The sequence below is a fragment of the Leptidea sinapis genome, chromosome 25, assembly GCF_905404315.1.
Source record: "Leptidea sinapis chromosome 25, ilLepSina1.1, whole genome shotgun sequence".
NCBI lineage: Eukaryota > Metazoa > Arthropoda > Insecta > Lepidoptera > Pieridae > Leptidea > Leptidea sinapis.
In genome coordinates, this window is record NC_066289.1 from 3,846,095 (window position 1) to 3,870,011 (window position 23,917).

At 36.4% G+C, this 23,917-nt stretch overlaps 1 protein-coding gene across 2 annotated transcripts in view; it reads left to right on the plus strand.

Annotated features, from left to right (window-relative positions):
• The first annotated feature begins 206 nt into the window (after positions 1-206).
• The window catches only part of LOC126972045 (apoptotic protease-activating factor 1-like), a 42,505-nt gene continuing 18,794 nt past the window's right edge, over positions 207-23,917 (plus strand). Inside the window, exons 1-10 of one of the 2 annotated variants that reach the window (XM_050818617.1) lie at positions 207-359; positions 12,026-12,183; positions 13,214-13,441; positions 15,053-15,261; positions 16,262-16,556; positions 17,581-17,813; positions 18,543-19,098; positions 20,550-20,740; positions 22,791-22,908; positions 23,724-23,907. In XM_050818617.1, coding sequence (XP_050674574.1) covers positions 12,046-12,183; positions 13,214-13,441; positions 15,053-15,261; positions 16,262-16,556; positions 17,581-17,813; positions 18,543-19,098; positions 20,550-20,740; positions 22,791-22,908; positions 23,724-23,907 — 2,152 coding nt within the window. In that variant the 5' untranslated portion in view covers positions 207-359; positions 12,026-12,045. Of the gene's footprint in view, positions 360-6,314; positions 6,450-12,025; positions 12,184-13,213; positions 13,442-15,052; positions 15,262-16,261; positions 16,557-17,580; positions 17,814-18,542; positions 19,099-20,549; positions 20,741-22,790; positions 22,909-23,723; positions 23,908-23,917 lie in introns of those variants that run through there. The other variant, XM_050818618.1, reaches the window with a different exon arrangement.

Genomic DNA, 23,917 nt, shown 5'->3' on the forward strand with positions numbered 1-23,917 from the left:
GAGCCAGTTATTTAAAAAAAAAAAAAGACATTCTACGTACAAGATGAGGATGGTGGCGATACTCCCGATTTTGGTATTCAGGTATGATGTTTTCTGTGATGACATTTGACAAGCTAACGCGAAAATTAATTTTGGAGATGGCAATATTGCACTTGTCAAAACTACAAAGTCAAAAGCACGTCAAGTCAAAACTATTGTAGGTGCGAAATAACATGTTTGTTTGCTTTGTTTGTTGTGATTTTGGATAAAGTTATATATTTTACTTCTTTATTAATGCAATTATAAATAAGTGTTTTAAAATCACATAATTTTAACATTGGTGATCAAATGGAATTGCATTTATAACAAATCATCACGGCGTAAGTATGAAGAATATTCACAGTTTAGATACTACTAATACTTGTTTAAGCTTTAATAACAGCATTAACTTAGAATTAAGCAATTATTAAAATTTATCATTCTGATTTATTTATTCTTTGTTATGAATGAAACAACAATTTTACTTTGGAAAAAGTTTTTGTTCAAGTCTTACTACTCTAGTAATATACAGAGATTTGTACTACAAACAAATACGATGTTGACCATGTGCAATCGAATTATTACTTATGGCAAAAGTGCATTTGCAAATTATTTTATGTTATAACTTAATAATTCGTTAGTCCAAAACTAAACATCATAAAAAAACCTTTTAATAAGGAACACAAAATATAATTGAAAAAAATTATCCCAACTGTAACACGAATATTTATTTGAAAGTTAATTATTTCTTCCTATCAATATTTAAGTGCCTACCCAATTAGTCATGCATTGTTAAACACATAGTAATACTATAACTGAACTAATCAGAACATACCTATTACCTACCATAATTTTTTCATACAATAAATACCTAATCAACATGAACAATAATGAAAAAGAATTTTTTTCCTTCTTTATTGTAATAAAAGTCTAATTTCCTTAAACCCAGCCGTACAGTCACAAAAGTAATTTGTTGATATAAGGAGGAAGTAAATAATCCTCTGTAAGGATACCTATTTGGTAAAAAAATCTAACTATTTGGTAATCACTTCCTTTATTATTGCTTCTGAACTTATATGTAAGATAACTCATAGACTCATTCACTCAAATACAACATTCACAACAAAACACAATACCAACAAATATGTATTACGTCGCACCAGACACCTTGTATTACCTAGTATTAGAACCAAGTATGGTAAAAATAATATAACATTTGCAGGAGCACAGCTATACAATAAGCTACCGAAAACTGTTAGAGAAGCGACTTCGCTCAACATCTTCAAAAAAAGGCTGCTATATCATTTACAAAGCAATGAATAAAAACATCTTATCATAATAACAATAAACTATATCTTGTAACTTGGACCACCGCCTTGAAAAACCGGAAAGCAGCAATGAGCAAATTTGCCTCTCACTCACTGATTTTATGTTCTCATGTAAGTGACAACAGTCTTAATGAGAAATTAAAGTTCTTTAAATCGAACTTGCCATTATACCCATTTTCCACACGAGCAATTTCTGGCAGAAATCTTTCATTATGCACCAAGAATTTTTTTGTTCAATTAGGAACAAACTTTGCTATTTACACACTTTTGCATTCTTTGGAACTATTGTATAAAGCTGCAATCCCACAGCCTTCCTGAGGGTTGTCTTGAATGGCCTCTTCGAACTTTCATGGCCTCTTAGGGTCTTGTCTCTCATATACCTTGTAGATTATACAGAAATAAAATCATAAGGTGCAAAGTCTGGACTGTATGGTGGATGTGTCATCAGTTCTTGGGACTTAAACCCGTGACATCTCACATTCTGTGAGAGCACTCTACCAACTGAGCCAACTAAATTGCTTATGTTTGCAAGAGTGACATCTTGACATCTCACATCAATGTCCTAATACGCAAATATTGGGGTTGAGCAGGTTATCAACTGTAATGTAGATCCTGTAGACAAAGCCGCAACCTGAGGGTTGAACAAAGCATACAAGACTTTATCAACGATATATCACTTGAACGGTTGGCTCAGTTGAAAGAGAGCTTGCGTACATGCTTACATGCAAAGAATGCGAGAGGTTGCGGGTTTGAGTCTCTCATTGTTCATAAAATTTTGTTTTCAAATTTTATTTGTGTAATTAATCCCAGAAGTGAGGGTTATCACTTTTAAACATAACTAATCGTTTATTTAAACTTTTTCAAAAACTCTTAGGCTAGCCCAGGTAATATATATATTTTCATACCAATAAGCAGTAATTATTGTCTATTGGTTTTCAATTATTGTTGGTGTAGTGTAACGTTTCAATTTTCTGAAAAACAATGCAACTATATTCTTACCAATGCTTCAACTTTTCTTAACTTTGTAGGCAAACTTTTTGATTCAGGTTCAAAGCGATATACCCATGTTGGACACACATGATAATATTATGTGCAGCCGATGACTGTCCTCCCATAAATTTTTATAATTTTGCAGCACCACTCTTAACACAGTTTTTTCTGGTCATTTGAAACCATGCAGTATCAAGCCCAAGTTTTGATGTTGGCAAGTTCGTGGCTCTGGCCACTTTCATATAGGCCACAGGGATGCTATGATGTAAAAAAAATGACTAACTGATATGTAGCCTAGTCTTGGAGTGTTTCATTTTCAAATATCATAATAGTTTTTTTAATAATTGTATTCCAAATGGCCAGTCCAGAAACGTTCAGCATGGCTGACATATCAATTGTGTTAATTTGCGTATTATGCGGATTTGTTTGTCTAAAGTCTAAACTATAATATATATAAGCCCCAAAAATTCCACCCAGTACTATTTCTAGGAATGGCCAATGTAAATGATATAGTTGGTGTACGTATCAGAGTTGCAGTCAGATAATTTGTTATCACTTCACCACAAGTTGCTTCCATGTAATTGTGACAAATGTGTTGCTCCAAATAGTAAGTCATTATTGTTTAAGTGATCTTGACCTGGATGTGAAATAATGAATCTTAATGGTATAATATACTGTTATACCTACCAATACCAGTGCTGTCTTGTATCGTTTGCTATCTAAAGATTGCCTTGGCATTACTTAAACCTTTTGTTACATATCAAGTTAAAACATGATATTAATTAAGCATCACATTTACACATACATAAAATTTATTTATTATTTAGATTTCTCTATGGGTATGTTAATATAATATTCTAATTTACCTGTATGTTAAGTTTAATGATAGACTTCTTGTTCGTACAACACATTAATCTTATGATGTTGTATCGCTGGGACTTAATATACACTGGCTTTTGTACATTTTATTAAGTTTGTTATGATAGTAAAGATATTTTAATATTGAAAAAAAAGTTTAAATGAGATACTGTGTAAGTATTTATTTAAGAGCCTTTCATGCCGAAATTTATTGATAGTCTGGCTGATGTCCAAAAACAGGGCGACTGTATACTCTATCTCTAACAACCTAACTTATTAATTTGAATTATAATTTAATTCGCCACAACCATCCTGGTAGAACATCAAAGGTCTGCGCTTCTATCAGTAGACAAATAAGGTGGTCTCGAACTCTGCGAAAGCATGTCCAAGAATGGGATAGAGGAATTCTCGAACTCTACGACGTTTGATAAAATATATTCCACTCAATCAAGAATCGCTAACATTCTTGTATTGTTGAACAAGATTCAAGGAACTATACATAATATAAGAGATTTCTACCTATGTATTGTCTCATCACTATCTCTCTGGAACCAAAAGACGTAGAGACTTGAAATTTGGTAGGGATATTAAATATGAAATGCCACCCGCAAGAGTTTTTTTTTATTATTAACAGAACAATGTCTATCAGGTCAGCTACTATATACCTATATAAGAGATTTCCACCTATGTATTGACTCATCACGATATCTCTGGAACCATAAAACATAGAGACGTGAATTTTATGGGACTCCTCACAAAATATGAACTATTCATTTATTCCCATTGACTTAGTGGCAAAGAAATGGGCAGGCACTGAATGTGTTTACTTTTATAAAAATTCCTTTTTTTAAAAGATTTTTCAAGCCAATGCTATCTATGAAGTTGCATGCCTTCTTTTCGGTGTTTAATTATATATTTTATATTTGCTTCGTAATTGCTTCATAATAGTTTGTAATAACTCAAAAATAGTATCTAAGTTAATAAGTTAGGAAAAGTTTGCAAAATATGTTCCATAGTAAATAAATATTTAATATATTCTTGTAAGTAGGGGATATAGATATAGTGTATATTATAAGTATTAGTGAATTACATAAGTTATTTACAACCTTGACAATCAAAGATCGGTCAATGACACTCTTGTATATTCATCATAGTTCACTTATATCAGTTCATAGCATGAGTCAATATATATTATATATATGTTGAAATAAAATTCGAATCTGTAATATCAAAATAACAGATTTTTATTAAATTTATATGGATGTTTACACAGTGTGCTGCATATTACAAACTTAAATTTTTTGTTTGAGTATAAGCTTTATGTAGGAAGAGAATTTTTGTAATTAGACTCAACCCTCGACCTCTGGCGTTAAGTGCCAACCAACTGAGCTAACCGTTCGAGTGACGTATCGTCATAAAATCTTGTATGCTTTGTTCAACTCTCATTGTATATTATATTTCTATTCTCATTCTATATTATAATATAATAATGAAAGTTTTCATTTCAAATAGTATTTCGTGGCATTACAGAATATCAAATATAACATCGCTCATCCGATTGCCATATAAACTGACATATCAATGTTACTGATCATGAAGTATTTTTATTAACTTGCAGCAAGTTAGTGATGCAACTATGAAATCAAATATAAAAATATTGATTACAGCCTGACCGGGTTCAGTAAGTTGTAACTATAAAATAACTGTTCGTATAAAAAATATTCGATATGTTCGCTGCTGTTTTACGAGAGCAACCTCTCTGCGAAAGGGGTACAAAAGTTCACACTGGATATCATTCTCACCATTTGGATGAGTGGTCTTCCTCCATAGTTTGGTTTTCAAAGAACTTTCTGCCACATACAACCAAACTATGGAGTTGGATTGAGCATCCTTGGGAGGTGTTTCCACGACGACACTGCATCTAACATCTTCCTTTAAAATCTGTGATGATTCTTGTGTTGCAGAATAATATGGGCGGCGGTAATAATTTAACATCTGATGACCCGTAGGCTCGTTAGTGTAAAAAATATACATAAATATTAAACATTGTTCTTCACTAAGGAAAGAGCTATTCTTGACTAGGGTGCAATTTGTAGGACACTATCCCCTGACTGACACTATATGCTTTACATTACACCCACGAGAAAAATAAAAACAAATGTACTATATACAAAATAATATTTAACCGAGCTATACCTACTCTTGCCATAAATACTGAAAAAAAGACAATAAATATTCTAATAATTCAAATAACATTCATTACATTTACAGTTTAATACATAAATATAAAACAAATTAAAATATAAAAAGCTTATTCGAAGTGGTCTCTATTGGCTGCAATACAGTCCAATCAAATCAATAGAACGCAATCTATCCGTGGGAATATTCTTCACTGCCAATCGTACAGATTTTTTTAGGCACTCCAAATTATCAGGGCGCTTAGAGCAAGCCGTATTCTCTAAAACTAACCACAAATCATAATCCAGCGGATTAAGATCGGGTCTAGACGACGGCCAGGCTTCAGTTCTGATGAAATCCGAAACGTTCGTTTCCAACCAAAACTGCGTAGACCAAGCTTTATGGCCTGGCGCCTAGTCTTGTTGGAAGGACCATTCTTAGTTATTGAAACATTTGTGTCACAAATAGAAGAGGTCTCATTATACCTATTAATAGCTACCTACCTACTTAATGTAATGCTATCACAGCGATTCCGATTTCTTTATTACCTCACTTCAATTTAATATCGCAAAATATTGTACAATTTACCTATTGGCGCCAAAATGAGAAAACTCAATGAACAATCATATAAAAATGGCAAATTCCAATTTCAAATATAATATTTTATTTTTAATTGTAACAGTATTTATGGCCAGGCTAAGTATTAGTGTTGTTGAAAAGATTTAGGTTTATATTCATAAATAAGTTCTGAACCTAATAATCATAACGGCTGCCTGGGTTTTTTTCAAACTTGTCTATTAAGATAATTTAAATGTAGAAGACTGTTATTATACTGTACTGTGTGAATCTTGTGATGTAGGTAGTACCTGCAAGGTCGTCCAATATTTGGAATAACCAACTCTGTTCATGTTCCAATCAATTCATAAGTCGTTACTCATGTGAAGTCATTTGGACGAGACTGTTTTGTGTGACTTATGTGCTGTGAACTTGACCTTAAATTGTCTAAGAACATGAAATATTTGCTTCGTTTGTTTTGAAATCTTAAATCTTTTTGTTTTTTTGCTGAATACTGTCAAAGTAAGTTCTTTCATATTATTCATTGCTAAGTCGATTCTAGAGCTCGTGTATTCGCTGTTTCATGTTCGTCTATTGTATCGTGTATAAATTGAATATCGCATCATATTCACTCATTCGTTGCTAAGCTTAAGCGATAATTTACAGGTTGTGTAGTAAATTTTATAATAAAATTGACACACATACACAAATTTTCTTGCCCCAAACTAGGCATAGCCTGTACTATAAGGTACAAAGACAACGATATATTTAATACAATATACTTACTTAAACATACATAAAATACCTATAAACATCCATGACTCGAAACCAAACATCCATATTCATCATATGAATGATCGCACCTACCAGGATTCGAACCCGGGACCTCTAGCTTAGTAGTCAGGGGCACTAACCATTCGGCTATGTGGGTCTATATTCTATAGGGTCTTTATTTATATATTTTATCCATGAGTCGTAGTTATACAATATTTCCTGTTTTACAATTCATCATAGAAACGGTGTTTTTTTATACTTTTAATATATAAGAAATAATATTTTTAGCACATCTTCTCAAAAAGAACTAGGGGTTCCTTGTAAACAGGTATTACGTAATATTTACATTCTCTTTGTACACGGACTAAAATATGTTTTCCTGGATTAAATGTGACTTAAATTTTGAATGTGGATATTGTTTGTTAAGGTTTCAAACACTATAAAGATCAATCACGAACAGTGAATGAACAAGTAACAGGCTGAATGTTATGTAAACCAAGGGCGAGCCAAACTAAAAAAAAAGTTTGTTATTCATTCAGATCTCCTACTTCGTTCGCAATTATTGTTTATTCAAATTCGGATTTTACTTGGTTTTAGTTTGTATTCATCAAGTAATGTGAATGAGTGTATTAAGTATATTCTCTATTACACAAATTAAATTAAAAAACAAAATGTATGAACCATGCGGGATTCGAACCGGCAACCTCTCGCGTTCCGTGCGAGCGCTCTTCAATTGAGCCAACCCTTCGAGTGACGTATCGTTGATAAATCTTGTATGTCTTGTTGAACTCTCAGGTTGTGGCTTCATTTACAGGATCTACTTTACAGTTGATAATCTGCTCAATATTTGCGTACTAGGAAATTGACTTGAGATGTCGCTCTTTCAATTTCCCCTTCTTTCAAAACCGTCACGTCTGGGATTAATTGCACAAATAAAATTTTAAAAGAAAAAATATGTTTTGATATATTCTCATGGTGACTGGGGTTTTTCTACGGATCTCCTCATTTCTGATTCGATCTCGCAGGGAAACTCCAAGCATAGCCCTCTCCATTACCCGCTGAGCGACTATGAGCTTCCTCATAAGTTAGCGACCACGTCTGCGTTCCGTATGTCACCACTGGCAACACACATTGGTTAAAAACCTTCGTCTCCATACACTGGTATTTTGGACGAGAAGATTTTACGGAGCTTCCCGAACACTGCCCATCCGATTTGGATTCGACGAGTGACCTCTTTCCCGAAATTGGACCTGCCCAACTGGATTATTTGTCCAAGGTAGACGTACTCGCCAACAATTTCGAGAGTACAGTTCTCAACTGTTACGGGAGTAGGTGCGACATGGGCATAAGACATGATCTTCGTTTTCTCCATGTTTATTTTGAGACCTACTCCTTGGAAAGCTGTATTGGGGCGATCGAGCACTTGGCTCCATGTGTCTTCCGTGGTCTCTACCATGATTATGATATCGTCTGCGGATCGAAGGTGAGTGATGTATTCGCCGTTGATATTGATGCCCAGCCCGTTCCAGTCCAGAAGCTTAAAGACATATTCCAATGCAGCGGTGAACAGCTTCGGCGATATAACATCGCCTTGTCCGGCTACCCAGTGCAGTCGCATAGCCCTCGAGAACTGACCCTGGAGAGAGACTGACATGGTGGCGTTTCCTTACAAACACTTAAACGCTTCGATATATCGATAATCAATGTGGCACGTCTGAAGAGACTTAAGCTTTGCCCAGGTCTCGATGGAATCAAAGGCTTTCTCATCGTCCACGAACGCCAATCATAGTGGCTGGTTATATTCCTCCGTCTTCTGTATAACCTGCCGCAGCGTATGTATGTGGTCTATGGTACTAAAGCCTTTTCGAAATCCGGCTTGTTCGGGAGGCTAGAAGTCGTCGAACCTGCGCACGAGACTATTCGCGATAACCCTAGAAAACAGCTTTTATACATGGCTCAGATGCGATATGAGCCTATAGTTCTTCAAAAGCATTTTATGGTCCTTTTTGAAGAATAGCGCCACTATATCTCTGTGCCATGCTTGCGACGTTATGCTCTCAAGGAGTACGGAATGGAACAGTACAGGATAGCGCATAATATTACAATTAATATAAATTCTCTTATTATTTCTGTTTGATAAAAAATTCAGAGCGGCACTACAATTGCGCTCGTCACCTTGCGACATAAGATGTTAAGTCTCATTTGCCCAGTAATTTGACTAGCTACGACGCTTCACGACAGAAAGAGACGGTTGTGGTACCTATAATCTAGCCGGCATCCTGTGCAACAACAGCCTCCCACTGGTAAATGAATTAATGAGTTCTCTCAATTAGCAATTATATTTTAACAAATATAAAAAAAACACGTAATTTAATAACCTCCTTTTTTCAAGGCAATAAATATGAACATTCCACGAGTAAGAGTACTGAACTGGTTGCAAGTATTTTTAGAATATTTTGTCAGTTTTCCTGTTTTCAATATTAGTTAGATATCTTATTGCACTGATGAGGCGCGTCTGATAGAATTTCATTTTCCATTTGGTAGTTTTTCTACACAACACAAGATTTATTTAACAAAAAACTCGTAGAGTAATTAGTTATGAGTCCGTAACATAATTATTATATGTGAAAATTCTTGAAAAATCCTCTAAAAAACTATCGACGTAATACTTACTAACAACATAAAAATACACGTAGTATTTTTTGTAATGAAAAAAATCAAGACAGGACTAGCACAGAGAAACAAAAGAAGCCCGAGGCGTGAAGTCACGTTTGCCTTGCGATGAATAAATACAAGTGTGAATTGTATTTTTGTCAATGATTTGTTATTTTTGTGGGATTTTTTTAAATATTATTTGTTATAGGTTATATTGGTTAACATAAACTAGGTAATAATTTTTTACTCCTATTATTTATTTTAAAATTCTAATACTTTCAATTGTTATTTTCTTATATAATATATATTAGTTTAGATATTTACGTTAAAGATCTCATGAAAATTTATAAAATGTAATTTGTCTTAAATATTATATTGACAATGTTCTGATGTGCATTGCTGTAAGTGTACCCAAATAAATAAATAAATATAGGTACGTTTATCCAGCATTCAATGTATTTTCCACAGGAGGAATCATAATCACCACCCGTTCTATTGTCATCGTACCTCTTGGCTAAACGGCTTCATAATAATAATATTAACATGAATAGTGTAAACTTAATACCCCGTTTACAAAATATTTTTTGGAGATTTGGCACACTTAAAGTTTATTTTTTGGTGAAAAATGCATAAACCTTAAATTTAAAATATACGCAAACAATTATAAAATTAAGTAATTTAATTGTGTTTTGTGTTCTTACTGGCAAACTCAAAGCAGCGGTCAGGGTTAAAGGTTGCCAATGCATTTTAAAATGTGTCTCTTTCATAAAAGTGTACCCTAAAACAATTAAAATTTAATTAATTAAGGTCAAATTTCGACCTCTGATGAATCACTTATCATAATAATGATAAACAAGCATAATGGACAATTTCGAAACTTCACCTATAGGTCGGTCAAGGTGATTTACCTCAGTATATGATTCAGAGATTGCTAGCAACCGCGTGAAAACTGAATAGTGGTGGGTAGTTTATAGAAAAAATTGTCTGTGATGTTTAATGTAAGGAGGCAAAGTATTGTTTTGTAGTGATAAATTTATGCATTTCTTATTTATAAGGTAAAATATTTTTATTTAAGTTTATTTATGCGTTTGCGGTAACATACTGATAGACCAAAATCAACATAACAATAATAACATAAACAATAATACTTGTTTTTTCTATAAGAAACACTGGACTCATTTTGTTTCGCTGCTAGATAAGAAATTTTATTATTACTGTCTAAAAATTCTTCAAGCCGCCGACAAAATAGAAATCGGTTGAGGCCAGGGCTAGCGAATATGGAGGGTTTCCATATTTAGGTACTGTAGAGGTGACGACTAAAGTCGTATGAGGTCTGTTTGTATGTATGTACTTCTTTAACGCAAAAACTACTGAATGGATTTTGATGAAACGTTACAATAATATAGCTTACTCACCAGAATAACACATAGGCTATAATTTATAAAAATATTGTGTGAATTATCCAAAATATAAAAGAAGTGTGAAGTAAGTAGAAAAGAAATCTGCAATCTGCAAGCTATTATTCTCTGGATCTTCTGAAACGATTTTAATTCTTCTTACGTATAGAAAGCCACATTTTTTATGCTTATGCTGCATTATATTAACCCGAAAAATGAAAAGACTTTTTCGTGGTCGTGGTTGTCGGCTTTAAAAAGAAAGTCTGACAAAAAAGGTCGAACACTAAAAATAATATATATGGCAAAACAACGTTTGCCGGGTCAGCTAGTGGAGAAATAAAGGTGAAAATCGCTTGACTAGTTGGGACTGTCCCTTCGCGAGTTGCGCCATCACTGTTCGAAATCCAATAGAAGGCTACTGATATTATTGCTTGAGTGAAGGAAGATATAGTAAATTACATAATTATGTGAACACCTAACTGTTATCATCAATTTCCTATAAGGAAGCTTCGCTTTAGGGTATTTTTTTCGGCATTCGACCTGGAGTCAGCCATTGCGATGATCGTGTAGAATCCACTTTTCATGACACGTCACAATTTGCCCCAAAATTCTGTTCATTTCTGTGCCGGGTTGATATGATAAAGCAAGCTTTAGTGTGGTTCTCTCCGTAGTGCAGTTTGGTTTGCAAACATTGGGTCAATATGGTGAGTATGAACTGATATTGCTGTTTCTGCTGGGTTAGTTCCACGCCGGAGCATGTATTAAAAAATACAAACAAAAATACTCAATTATAGAATTTCGAGCAGAACCTCATTATTACTGTAGATACCTTTTTCTATGACATCAAGGGACGAGACGAGTAGGATGTTCGGCTGATGGTGATTCATACGCTCTGCCCATTACAATGCAGGGCCACTCAGGATTCTTGAAAAAATCCAAAAATTCTGAGCGGCACTACAATTGCTCTCGCCACCTTCAGACATAAGATGTTAAGTCTCATTGCCCAGTAATTTCACTAGCTACGGCGCGGCGCCCTTCAGACCGAAACACAATAATACTTTGACATTACTGCTTCACGACAGCAAAGGGCGCAGTGAACAATGTTCGGATTCGCATAGATTGATAAATTTTAGTAAAGTACATGAAACTGATGTGTCAGTTCTACGCTCTAATCAATTCAACGCATCATTTAACTGATCTTCCTTTTAGTTCCATGAATCGCAAACATTCCACCAGATGATTGTGTATGCATTTCTCACATCAATGTTACAGATGACTGACAAACAGACGAAATGGATATCAAGAACCGGATGCTGCTGCAACACCATCAGCAGGAGATAATCAAGGACTTGGATGTCAAGTTCATCCTCGACGAACTGTTCTCCCGGAATGCCATAAACAATGAGGACTTTGATCATATCTACACCTTGGTTAGTGCATTTTTTGCATCAAATTACCTGACAATCTAGCTAATACAGCAAGGCTCCTGTGATTCCTCCGGTGTTGCCAGATAGCACGTTAGTTTGACCTCCTAAAATTCCACTAACCTCTGCCTGGCAACGTGTTGCGGGTTCGTTCCTGTAGGAATATAGTACATATTTTTTTCCATTTCTAGGCGTATGGGTCTTTATTTGTCGATGTTCCTAGTCAAAACCTTTTTTTGTATGAAAAATAATGCATAGAAAAAGTAACTAAGTTTATTTACAATCTCAAAATAACTTGAATAATTATTTTCATCATACAGCCCCTGCATGCATCTCTATATTGATACTTATCTTTTTTGTGGCTTCGTTAGAATACTTATATTTCAATCTACATGGCAAGTAACTATCGGCAGCTCAATATGACTGGCTTTTCGAGTCACAATTCCGGGCTGATACTTATCCTATCCTAAGAAGGGTGCGATATTTAGGATGGAACGTCCAATGTGCCACACCCTACAATTCTGTGTAGGTAAATAGTTGTGGTGGCATACGGAACGCAAACATGGTCGCTAAGTATGGGCCTTATAAGGAAGCTCATGGTGGCTCAGTGGGCAATGGGGCTATGCTTGGAGTTGCCCTACGAGATTGAATCAGAAATTAGCTGAGATCCGTAGGAGAACCAAAGTCACCAACAGCTCAGTGAATGCGAAACTGAAGTGGCAGATACAGGGCACATAGCTCGAGGGACAGGTGCCCGTTGGGGAGTAAGTTCCTCGAATGGCGTCCACGCATCTTCCGGTAAGACGTTGTGTTGGTAGGCACACCACAAGATGGATCGAAGATCTCGCCAAGATCGCCGGAATAGGTTGAATGAGGGCAGTATGGATCGATCTTTGGTGGAGGACTTTGCCCAGCTGTGGACATCTTCCGGCTAAAATGATGATAATGAGTTGTGGTGGCACTACTGCATCCCGTGAACAATGTGTAACATTTAGTTGTGCAAGTACATCTGCTAAGCTGTGTCTTATTCTTTCAGAGTGATCGAGTAGAACGAGCGCGTTACCTTTTGGAGACGTTAGTTCAGAATGGCAACAACAGCGCGTACGAGGCGTTCGTAGACAGCCTGGCCAAGGACTACAACTGGCTGTGGGTGAAGCTGGCGCTGGGGAACAACAAGGCCATGATTGAGGACAGCTTCGAAGACAGTATCAGCAGGGGGGATGTTCCGAGGCTGCCCGACCATTTTGTCAGAAGAGAGGCCGTGGTAATCATCTCATGCTATACGATAATAATAGACAAAAATAGGTCTATTCTTTGCATTGTGGATGGCTCCTTTGCACCGGATGCCGGCTAGATTATGGGTACCACAACGGCGCCTATTTCTCCCGTGAATCAGTAATGTATAAGCAATACTGTGTTTCTGTCTGAAGGGCGCCGTGCTAGTGAAATTACTTCGCAAATGTGAATTAACATCATAATATGTCCCAAGGTGACGAGTGCAATTGTAGTGCCACTCAGAATTTTTGGTTTTTGCAAGAGGAGCGGCACTATATTGAAACGGGCTGGGCGTATCAATTACCATCAGCTGAACGTCCTACTCGTCTCGTCCCGTCCCGTTTTTTTATGGAATAGGAGGACAAACGAGCGTACGGGTCACCTGTTGTTAAGTAATCACCGCCGCCCACAATCTCTTGCAACACCGGAGGAATCACAGGAGCGTTGCCGGCCTTTAAGGAAGGTGTACGCGCTTTTTTTGAAGGTACCCATGTCGTATCGTCCCTGAAACACCGCACAAGGAAGCTCATTCCACAGCTTTGTAGTACGTGGAAGAAAGCTCCTTGAAAACCGCACTGTGGAGGACCGCCACACATCCAGATGGTGAGGATGATATCCTAACTTGTGGCGTGTCGTGCGAAGGTGGAATTCGGCGGCAGGAATCAGGTTAAACAGCTCTTCGGAACACTCCCCGTGATAAATGCGGTAGAAGACACACAATGAAGCGACGTCTCTACGCAACGCCAAGTGATCCAGCCGTTCACAGAGCACTGGGTCCCCGACAATTCGAGCTGCTCTGCGTTGCACGCGGTCAAATGGATCGAGCTGATACTGGGGTGCGCCAGACCAGAGATGACAGCAATACTCCATGTGTGGGCGGAGCTGCGCTTTGTAGAGCGCTAGTATGTGGGCCGGCTTGAAGTATTGCCGTGCTCTATTAATGACGCCCAGTTTCTTTGAAGCCAATTTGGCTTTTCCTTCCAGATGACCACGAAATTGGCAATCGCTCGAGATTTCGAGACCCAGTATTCCGATACTAGGCGCGGCTTTAAGAGAAGTGTTCTCGAAGAGCGGTGATACGACAAATGGGGTTTTTTTAGTGGTAAACGCGCAAACTTGAGTCTTCTGGGGGTTAAATTGGACTAGGTTCAATTAACCCCATTCCGCGACCTTCTCAAGAGAGGACTCGATAGAAGACACAAGTTTCTCCCGGCACTGGTCGACGATTTCCCGAGAGAGACCTGCTTGGCCAGTGTATACGGCATCACCAGTGCTATCGTCTGCATAGCAATGAATGTTGGAGGTGTTCAACATATCATTGATATGCAGAAGGAACAGCGTGGGAGACAGCACACAGCCTTGGGGCACTCCAGCATTCACGGGCTTCGGGTTCGAGCAATATCCGTCGACAACGACCTGTATGCTGCGCCCAGTGAGGAAGCTGGAGGTCCACTTGCACAAGCTCTCGGGAAGCCCAAATGATGGAAGTTTGGAGAGGAGCGCCTTGTGCCATACACGATCAAAGGCCTTCGCTATATCCAGGCCGCTGCCCATCTATGGGAGAAAACATGGAAAAAAAAAATATTTTTTATTTTTTCAGGAAAATAACGTAGCAAACAAACTCAAACACCTAACCCGTCACAAAATCCTCGCACTACATGGCATGTCCGGATCAGGCAAGACATGTGTTGCCATCAGCGTGTTGAGGCACAACCCCGAACTGATCACAAACAACTTCAATGGCGTCATCTTCTGGAGGAATCTAGGGAACTGCAAGACTGAAGACGATATAATCGCGCAGCAGAATAAGTAGGTCTTTTAAATTATATTCTCCAAAGTAAAGTTACTTTGCATTGCACTGATATTCATTAAGGTTGTACACACTATGCGTTTTTAACTTTATATATATCCAGTCCCCGCCACCCTCTGTCATCTCGTGGGACGGTTGCGCCCGAAGTTGTCGGAGCTGTAAACAGAAGCGAGCTCTTCACTCACGGCCGTTCCCAATATTCAGTCTATCTCTTACTTGAGATAAAAATCGTAACTATCGTTGACTTTTTTGTTTCAATAAACTTATCGACAGTAACTCACATTATCAGTACACGCTGTCTGTCAATGGGACGACGTATAGCTTACCAGCGATAGAAGTTTGTATGGAAATTGCAATTCACGCGTCCCAATATAAGGCGATAAGAATGACTTATCGGGTATATTGGGACAGCTTCAGATTATTGACAGCTAATTACTGACAGTAGAAGGTCTAAACTTAATTTATCACTATCTGTAGATAGTATATTGAGAACGGCCGTAAGTCATATCGGCTCGGGAAAACAGCAGCCGGTAATTGATTCCACAAAGTGGCTGTGCGAGGTAATAAATTTCTTGCAAAACGCGCGGTACTGAACGCCAGATGTTAATATGATGTGGATGGAGCTTTCCATTTTGACGTTATGTCCTGTGGTGGAAATCGACTGCTGGTATCAACCAAAACAACTCCTCTGTCCACTACCCGTGATACACGTGGTAGAAGATGCAAAGAAAACCCACGTCCTTACGCAACGCCAAAAAACCCTGAAAGATTTAATGAAAAAAAGTTTTAACTGTTTTTATTTTACTTTTGCATATTATTTTCTTTTCATCCAATGACACATACGCAGTGTTGGAACATTTCTAAGGATATTGAGTTTCTTTTGCTATGTGGTAATTGTGTAACTGTGATTCACACAAAAAATGTTAAATATTGCATCATCATACCATCGTTTTGACGGGCAACGAGTTTGACATTTGTACTAACGAGACTACCTTTTAGGTTATATCGCAGAGCGTCTTCAATGTGCACACACAACTCTTTCATGAACTCATCAGTTTCCATGTCAAGTATGGGATCCAACGCTGACTCTCTCTCCAGCTACGACTGGAGCTGGCAGGAGCTCAGGGACAGGCTCAAATCTGTATTCTCTGAGCAGACGCTGAAGGAATCTCTTCTGGTGCTGGATGAGGTAAATGAAAAGAAGTGCCTGGAAGCGTTCGATATTGGTTGCAAGATATTGGTGACTACAAGGGATACAGATGTTGTTGCTAATTTTCATCCGCAGATCATTAAGGTAATTACCATATTTTTTTTATATCACTTTTACACAAATTATCTTGCCCCAAACTAGGCATAGCCTGTACTCTGGGCACAAGACAACGATATATTTAATACAATATACTTACTTAAACATACATAAATACACATAAACCATCAATGACTTGGAAACAAACATTCATATTCATCATATAAATGATTGCACCTACCAGAATTCGAACCCGGAACCTCTAGCTTAGTAGTAGTATACATATATAGGTATACTAGCTGAACCAGCAAACGTTGTATTGCCATATAAGGTAATTAAAAAGATTTTGGGTTATAAGAAGTAGATGCAACCGATTCTCAGACCTACCAAATTTATCGTACTACAATTATTGAAATCGATTGCCATCTTGCAACCTTATAGCGGATTTGTGGATGGAACAGAATACTATAAAAATCGCGATACATAAATAGTTGTAGATCGTAGAAGGGCGAAAATTTGAAGTTGTATCTATGTTTACATGCTTAATCATAATAAAATAAAATTAAAAAAAAAATGTCATAAAATTAAAAAAAAATGGGATGGACTACCCTAATTGTTAATTAGGGGGATGAAAAATAGATGTTGTTCGATTCTCGGACCTACCCAATATGCACACAATATTTCATGAGAAACGGTCAAGCCGTTTCGGAGGAGTTAAACTACGAACACCGCGACACGAGAATTTTATATATACGCATATATATCTAGTTACATATTAATCTAGTACAGATTTGTTCGAAGTATTTCCCTGTAAGCTTGAATTATATGCTTTTGTAGTGAGAGATTTATATCAGCTTTGAGCATTGATTTTGTACAGAATATTTCTAAAATATACAAATTAAATTTGTAACCAAAATTTATGAACTAGGCGGGGCGCTCATACCAACTGAGTGACCGTTCGAGTTATAGATAATTAATCCCAGAAATTAAGGATATTGCTTTAAAAATAACAAATTGTTTATATTTCCAATATGTCTATGATGTACCACTTAAATAATTTCTACACTTTTAGATCGAAAACCACTTCACAGAGGCCGAGTCTCTATCCCTATTTGCCTCCTGCATCGACATCTCCGAGTCCAAGTTACCCCGCCAAGCCAAGAAACTGCACGAGATCTGCAAGGGCAGTCCCTTCCATATTGCACTGATTGGTGCCGAACTGTGCGAGAATAAGGAGCGGCTGGTACATGATACAAGACACTGGAACTATTATCTCGGAAAACTGGAGCGAAAGGATTTCTTTTTGTAAGTTTAGTTTTTACTTTATAGCTTTCAAATATTGTTTCAAATTAAGCATAATTTATAGTTAGTTAAACATCAACTTACTTTACTTTTCTTCAAATTACTTTTTTTTGTGGAGAGCGTACGGGTCACCTGATGTTAGGTGATCACCGTCGCCCACATTCTCTTGTAACGCCAGAGGAATCATAGGAGCGTCGCCGGCCTTTTAGAAAAGTGTACGCTTTTTTTTAACGTACCCATGTCATATCGTCCTGGAAACACCGCACAAGGAAACTCATTTCAATGCTTGGTTGTCCATGGAAGAAAGTTTCTTGAAAACCAATTTGTGGAGCCCCACATCCAGATTGTGGGGATGATATCATAATCTGTGGCGTGTTGTGCGAAGGTGGAATTCGGCGGCAGGAATCATGTCAATTACTGTAGTAGTTTGTTTAATAAGTTCATATTACTGTGTACTAACTGCTTTGCTTCGTCCAAGCAAGTGTGCAAGAAATAATTTGCGTTGGGTTGAAAGGGCGCCCTAGATTGTGAAATTACTTTGCCAATGGAACTTAACCTCTGTCTCAAGGTGACGAGGGTAATTCCAATACCTCTCAGAATATTCGTTTTTTCAAAAATCATCAAAGGGTAATCGTCTTGCTCGTGTTGTCACTTCTCATAAAAAAAATATTTGCCCCTGAGTGAACCTCTATTTAGTTTAATCCATATAATATGTATTTTATATAATTTCAGTTTAACACGCCAAAACGGGAATCCAATGAAAACAATAGAAATGTGCATTAACTCACTGAAATCCGACATACTACCGCTGTTCAGAATGCTGACTATATTGCCTGATGGAGCGAAAGTGTCTGCTAAAGTCCTGAGCAAACTATGGAACAAGGATGTAGGCCGGGTGGAATCGATCATGAAACATTTACGAAGCAAGTCACTCATCATTGAGTTCTATGACCAAGAGCAAAGAAACTATATTTACGAGATACACGACCTTATTATGAACTACTTAAGGAGCAGTTCTAATGAAGAGGACATCAAAAAAATACATGGAGACTTCCTGAAGAGTTACAACTATGATATGAATACTGCTCCAGTTGAAATCGAGGATGATGGTTATATAGCGTTCTATATTGGTTATCATTTGTTGAATACACAGAATTTGAACAATAGATGGGGTTTGTTCAATAAATTGTTTTTGAATCTCAAGTTTTTGGGCAATAAAGTTCGTCTGACTGGACCTGCGGATGTTATTTTGGATTTGCAAAAATATGAGAACTACATTGTCGAAGAGGTAAGTCATTTTTATGAGAGTATATTGCAAAGTCTACAGAATATACTTCGACTTATAGCTAGCTAAATAAATTGATATTATATATGTTCAAAATGCATGCGTCTTTCCAAAGATATTGATTTTAAAATATATATTGATAAGAAAAGACCAAAATGAAATAGGTTAATGCGGTAATAACCGTGATAATTGCGGTGGAAGACACACAGTGAAGTGATGACTCCACGCAATACCAAGTGATCTAGCCTTCACAGAGAACTGGATCCTCGACAATTCGAGGAGGAACAAGCAATATTGTTTTATATATCACAAGTTTGATAAACATTCTAAGTTATTTACTTTAAATTGCGGACAGCATGTTGACCGCTTCATAAAAGAGTTCGGTCAGGTATCGGTACTTGGTACTCAATTACCTACGTTTAGTAATTATAATTTGTCTCAGTTTGGTCTAGTAAACTTACATAGAAATTTTCTCAACTAAAATGAATAAAATCTGAATTAATTGTAATTAAAATTTCCGCTCAGTACTTTATCGATATTACGACGTGTATCTGTCTGTGTGTGTCTACAGGAAAACGAGGAATCTTATTTAAAACACACTATAGTATAATTTTTGTAGTTATCATGCGTTCGTCATGACCACTGAAATGGAATTGCTCGCGGTGATGTCGGATGCCACGTCGTCTCCTTCCCTCAAATATGTGCGAAGGGAACGATGGCTGGTCCATGCGTCAACTCGTGAACGGGAGCTGCTTGTGGTGCCAGGTCATCATGAGAAATAAAATATAGTGTAATAAATCATTGTATTAGTTGGTTGCGATTACTAATTCTTATGAACACTTATCATGACCATCATGTTCACGAATAAGTTCAAGCTCTAAAGGTTGATGCATACAATATACGATAATTAATACTTTGTTTATTCCTTATTACTTTTTCTGAAATTTAAATATTTATTTATATTTATTTTAACACGATTAATTTATTGGATGCAGCCATTACAAACTAATTTGTTATCTTTAGTGCTAATTCCGCCAATATTTATTTTTAAAATAATTCGACACGTGTTTCGCCCCCTCAGACCTGAGTCTCGTGCCAGATTATGGTGCGACAACACATCCTGAGGATGCCTCGTGTAGAGGCGAAACACGCGTGAATTATTTTAAAAACAAATATTGGCGGAATCAACACTAAAGAAAATTTAAATCATTTGTATAATTATGGATTTCCGCAAAGTAAAGCATAATTCAATAAATTTTCTTAAATCGGCAGCTAATTTGTTATGTATATTACAGCAATTGTAAAATACTCTATTTGATTGAAAAGAGTGGCCGTTGATTATCTTGTATGTTCTTCTCACGTGATCTACTTTTTCCGAACATATAGTATAGATTCAAGAATTACCTTAAGCCTATTTAGATAAAGTTTATATGACTTATTTAATACATTTGCAGGAGCTAGACAAGGATTTGGTGTACAGTATAAAGGGGTTTCTGAGCACGCATGGAACGGACCTCTATCGCTACCCCTGTACCGACTTGGTACAGAGTGTGTTGCAACACGAAAGTCGCGGCATCTTGTATACGCACGCTGCATCCATAGCGGCCCAGCGGACAACACTCAACGAGCTCTACTTTGACTTTCTGTAAGCTTTACAAACTATATATATAAAAATGAATTGCTGTTCGTAAGTCTCGCTAAAACTCGAGAACGGCTGGACCGATTTGGCTAATTTTGGTCTTTAATAATTTGTGGAAGTCCAGAAAAGGTTTAAAAGGTGAATAAATAGGAAAATGCTGCAAAATTAAATAAAAAAACAACTAATTTGTTTTTCCTTTGATGTGTCCATACATAATTTCCATGAGAGAATTTATTGACGCACGGTTTGACAGTTCTGCTGTGAAACAATTTCATTACGACAGCAGGGTGCATATTTTACGAAGTAATTTTTGATGTTATGATATATTATTGACAAATTCATATAAAAATATTATTTTATTTATCATATACAGAACAACGTCTGTCGGGTCAGCTAGTATCTAAATAAAGAAATAAACATTTTGACTGTTGCTTCTCAATATATTCTTGATAATTTTCTATATGTTTATAAGCACAATAAGGAATTTTCTAGGAACTGTGACATCATATCGTTATGTTAACACGAGGAGCAAACATAAACTTGTTATGCTACTACTCGGTTAAGTCGAGTTAGTAAGTCTTTTATTGGGCGATGTATATGCTTCTACAATATGATCCCAGAAAATATACATAACAAATGTGTTACGTATTTTAAACGTACGCAATTTTGGATGAACAGTTCGGTCCTGTTTCGATTGTTCGAAGTGATGCGTATTTTTTCGTTTCCATATTTACTTATTTTTTTGTTATTATTAATCCGTTAATGTGAGTATTGCTGATTTTTGATTTTAGTGTCAGTAATTGTTGATTTTAATTATGGATTCACAGCCTGGCTCTAGACAACCTTTGAAATATATCTATATATAATATATCGTTATTTTTTCAATATTCAAAGATATCGATGAAAAAGTTTTCAACCCCTGAAACTTTGCTTATATTCTTTATCTCGTCTTGTTGGCCTTACTATACGTCTGCAGTTAATTCAATTCACCGGAAGTATTGATGTTAAAGAACTCTTTTTTATATTGAAGAGTTTTGATGATATATATGTTCCTCAGTTCTTCTTTTTTTTATGAAAATAAGGGACAAGACGAGCAGGACGTTCAGCTGATGGTAATTGATACGCCCTGCCCATTACAATGCATTGCCGCTCAGGATTCTTGAAACCCCCAAAAATTCTGAGCGGCACTACAACTGCGCTCGTCACCTTGAGACAAGATGTTAAGTCTCATTTGCCCAGTAATTTCACTAGCTACGGCGCCCTTCAGACCGAAACACAGTAATGCTTACACATTACTGCTTCACGGCAGAAATAGGCGCCGTTGTGGTGCCCATAATCTAGCCGGCATCCTGTGCAAAGGAGGCTCCCACTGGTATGTTCGAAAGTGTAACGATTCTGAAATTAAATAAGTTTGAGATTTGTATGAGAAATTGTTCCATAAACGATAACCCATCATCACCAAAGAGAAACGAGTCGATAAGTGAATGCAGTTTTTTTGTTACTTCCACTATTTCTTCATAAGTCTAGAATATTTTCGTTTCAAACAGTGACCATTGGAGTTATTTTCTTTTGGAACCTTTTTTGTATTAATACACTTTGGAACCCAGGTATCGAATTGTAGTCTTAAAACTGACTGATATTTGAGTTTCGAGCTCTCGACTTTCTGATTCAAAAGCTGTCCAAAACGATGACATGCTATTTTTAACTATTGAAAATTTATAAACGACTCGCAACCCCGACATCGAAATAGTTAATGTTAATTACCTGAAATTCAAAATCAGAACGCAACGATTGAATGAATTTTTAATAATTCACAAACTTTACCCTCTTTAATACATTTCTTATTTTCTACATTTAGCACACCTAAATTGTTTAATATTAGTTTTAAAGTTGTGCCTAAATTATTATTCACAATTTCACTTTTCTCCTTTGTTCAGACTGAAATGACAAATATTTGCAAACAAATTTAAAAATATATTATCTATTTTGAGATGCTCATTTTTGTCACGTTATTTTAATGAAAAATATTTACATCTCAAAGAGATATTTTTTGCAGGCACGAACAAAATGTAGAGGAAATAAAACACTCAACGATCGATGCGAAGGATGTCATAACCACCGTATGTTTCCTGGGGAATTACGTGGTTGTCGGGACTGTTACCGGAGCTCTCAAGGTACGCTATATATTATTTTTGCAACATTTATAGTACTCCGTAGATCGAGATTATTTAGACTTCGAGTATTAGACAGATTCACAAACTAGAGAGAGTCCTTCGCTTTGCACATTATATTATTTCATATGTATGTCATTCTTATGGCTTCATATGTAATCTTCTTAAAGTGCTGAGCATATCGAATTATCAGTTTAAAAAATACGAATGAAATAGTGCTAAAGGACCATGACAGACTCTGCACCACCAATTTGCATCATTTACACAAAATGAAAATATTCAAAATTTATGTAATGAATATAATATGACCATTTAAAATTAATAGATACTTGCGGATAAAAAAAGTATCTCATCCCATCTCGCTTACTTCCTATTGCCCCGGCGGCCATTTGCATTACTTTCTACGCTTAAATGATCAATAAAACTACTGAAATTACTTGGTAGTAAGAAAAAAACAATAAATCCTCTTGAATATGTATTATGTTGTTAATTTTAGTAAATAACACATAATTATTTTAAAAATAATTTTTAAGTATGTATATTGTATGGCAAATTACACCTTGCTGGTGTCTATCTTCTTTGTTCCGCTGTGCTTTGAATCTTGTGTGGCCTTGCATTTCGTTAGAAGTCCGGACTTTTTAGTTGATCTCGTTTAGATTTCGTTTCTCGTAAAGATTGAAGACTTAATTGATATATTTAGTTTTAGTATTATATTCCATCTAATTAATAATAAAATCCGGACTAGAGTCCGTGGTGGGGCAAAGCTCTATAGATTTTCTGGCATTGTCCTATGATTTTGAACTGGTTCTCTTTTCTAGTTTTTCCACATAACAACAAATAAATTAAAAAAGGAGTTGAAGTGTAGCGACTCATCTGTTAAATGGGTGGGTGCGAGTCCAGTGAACCCCAGTCGAGTCGCCTCGCTGTCCTACGACGGCGTGATAAAGTTGTGTTACATCGACGACCTAGAACAAGAGGAGAATGAAGAAATTATTGAAGAAGGTAAGTAAGG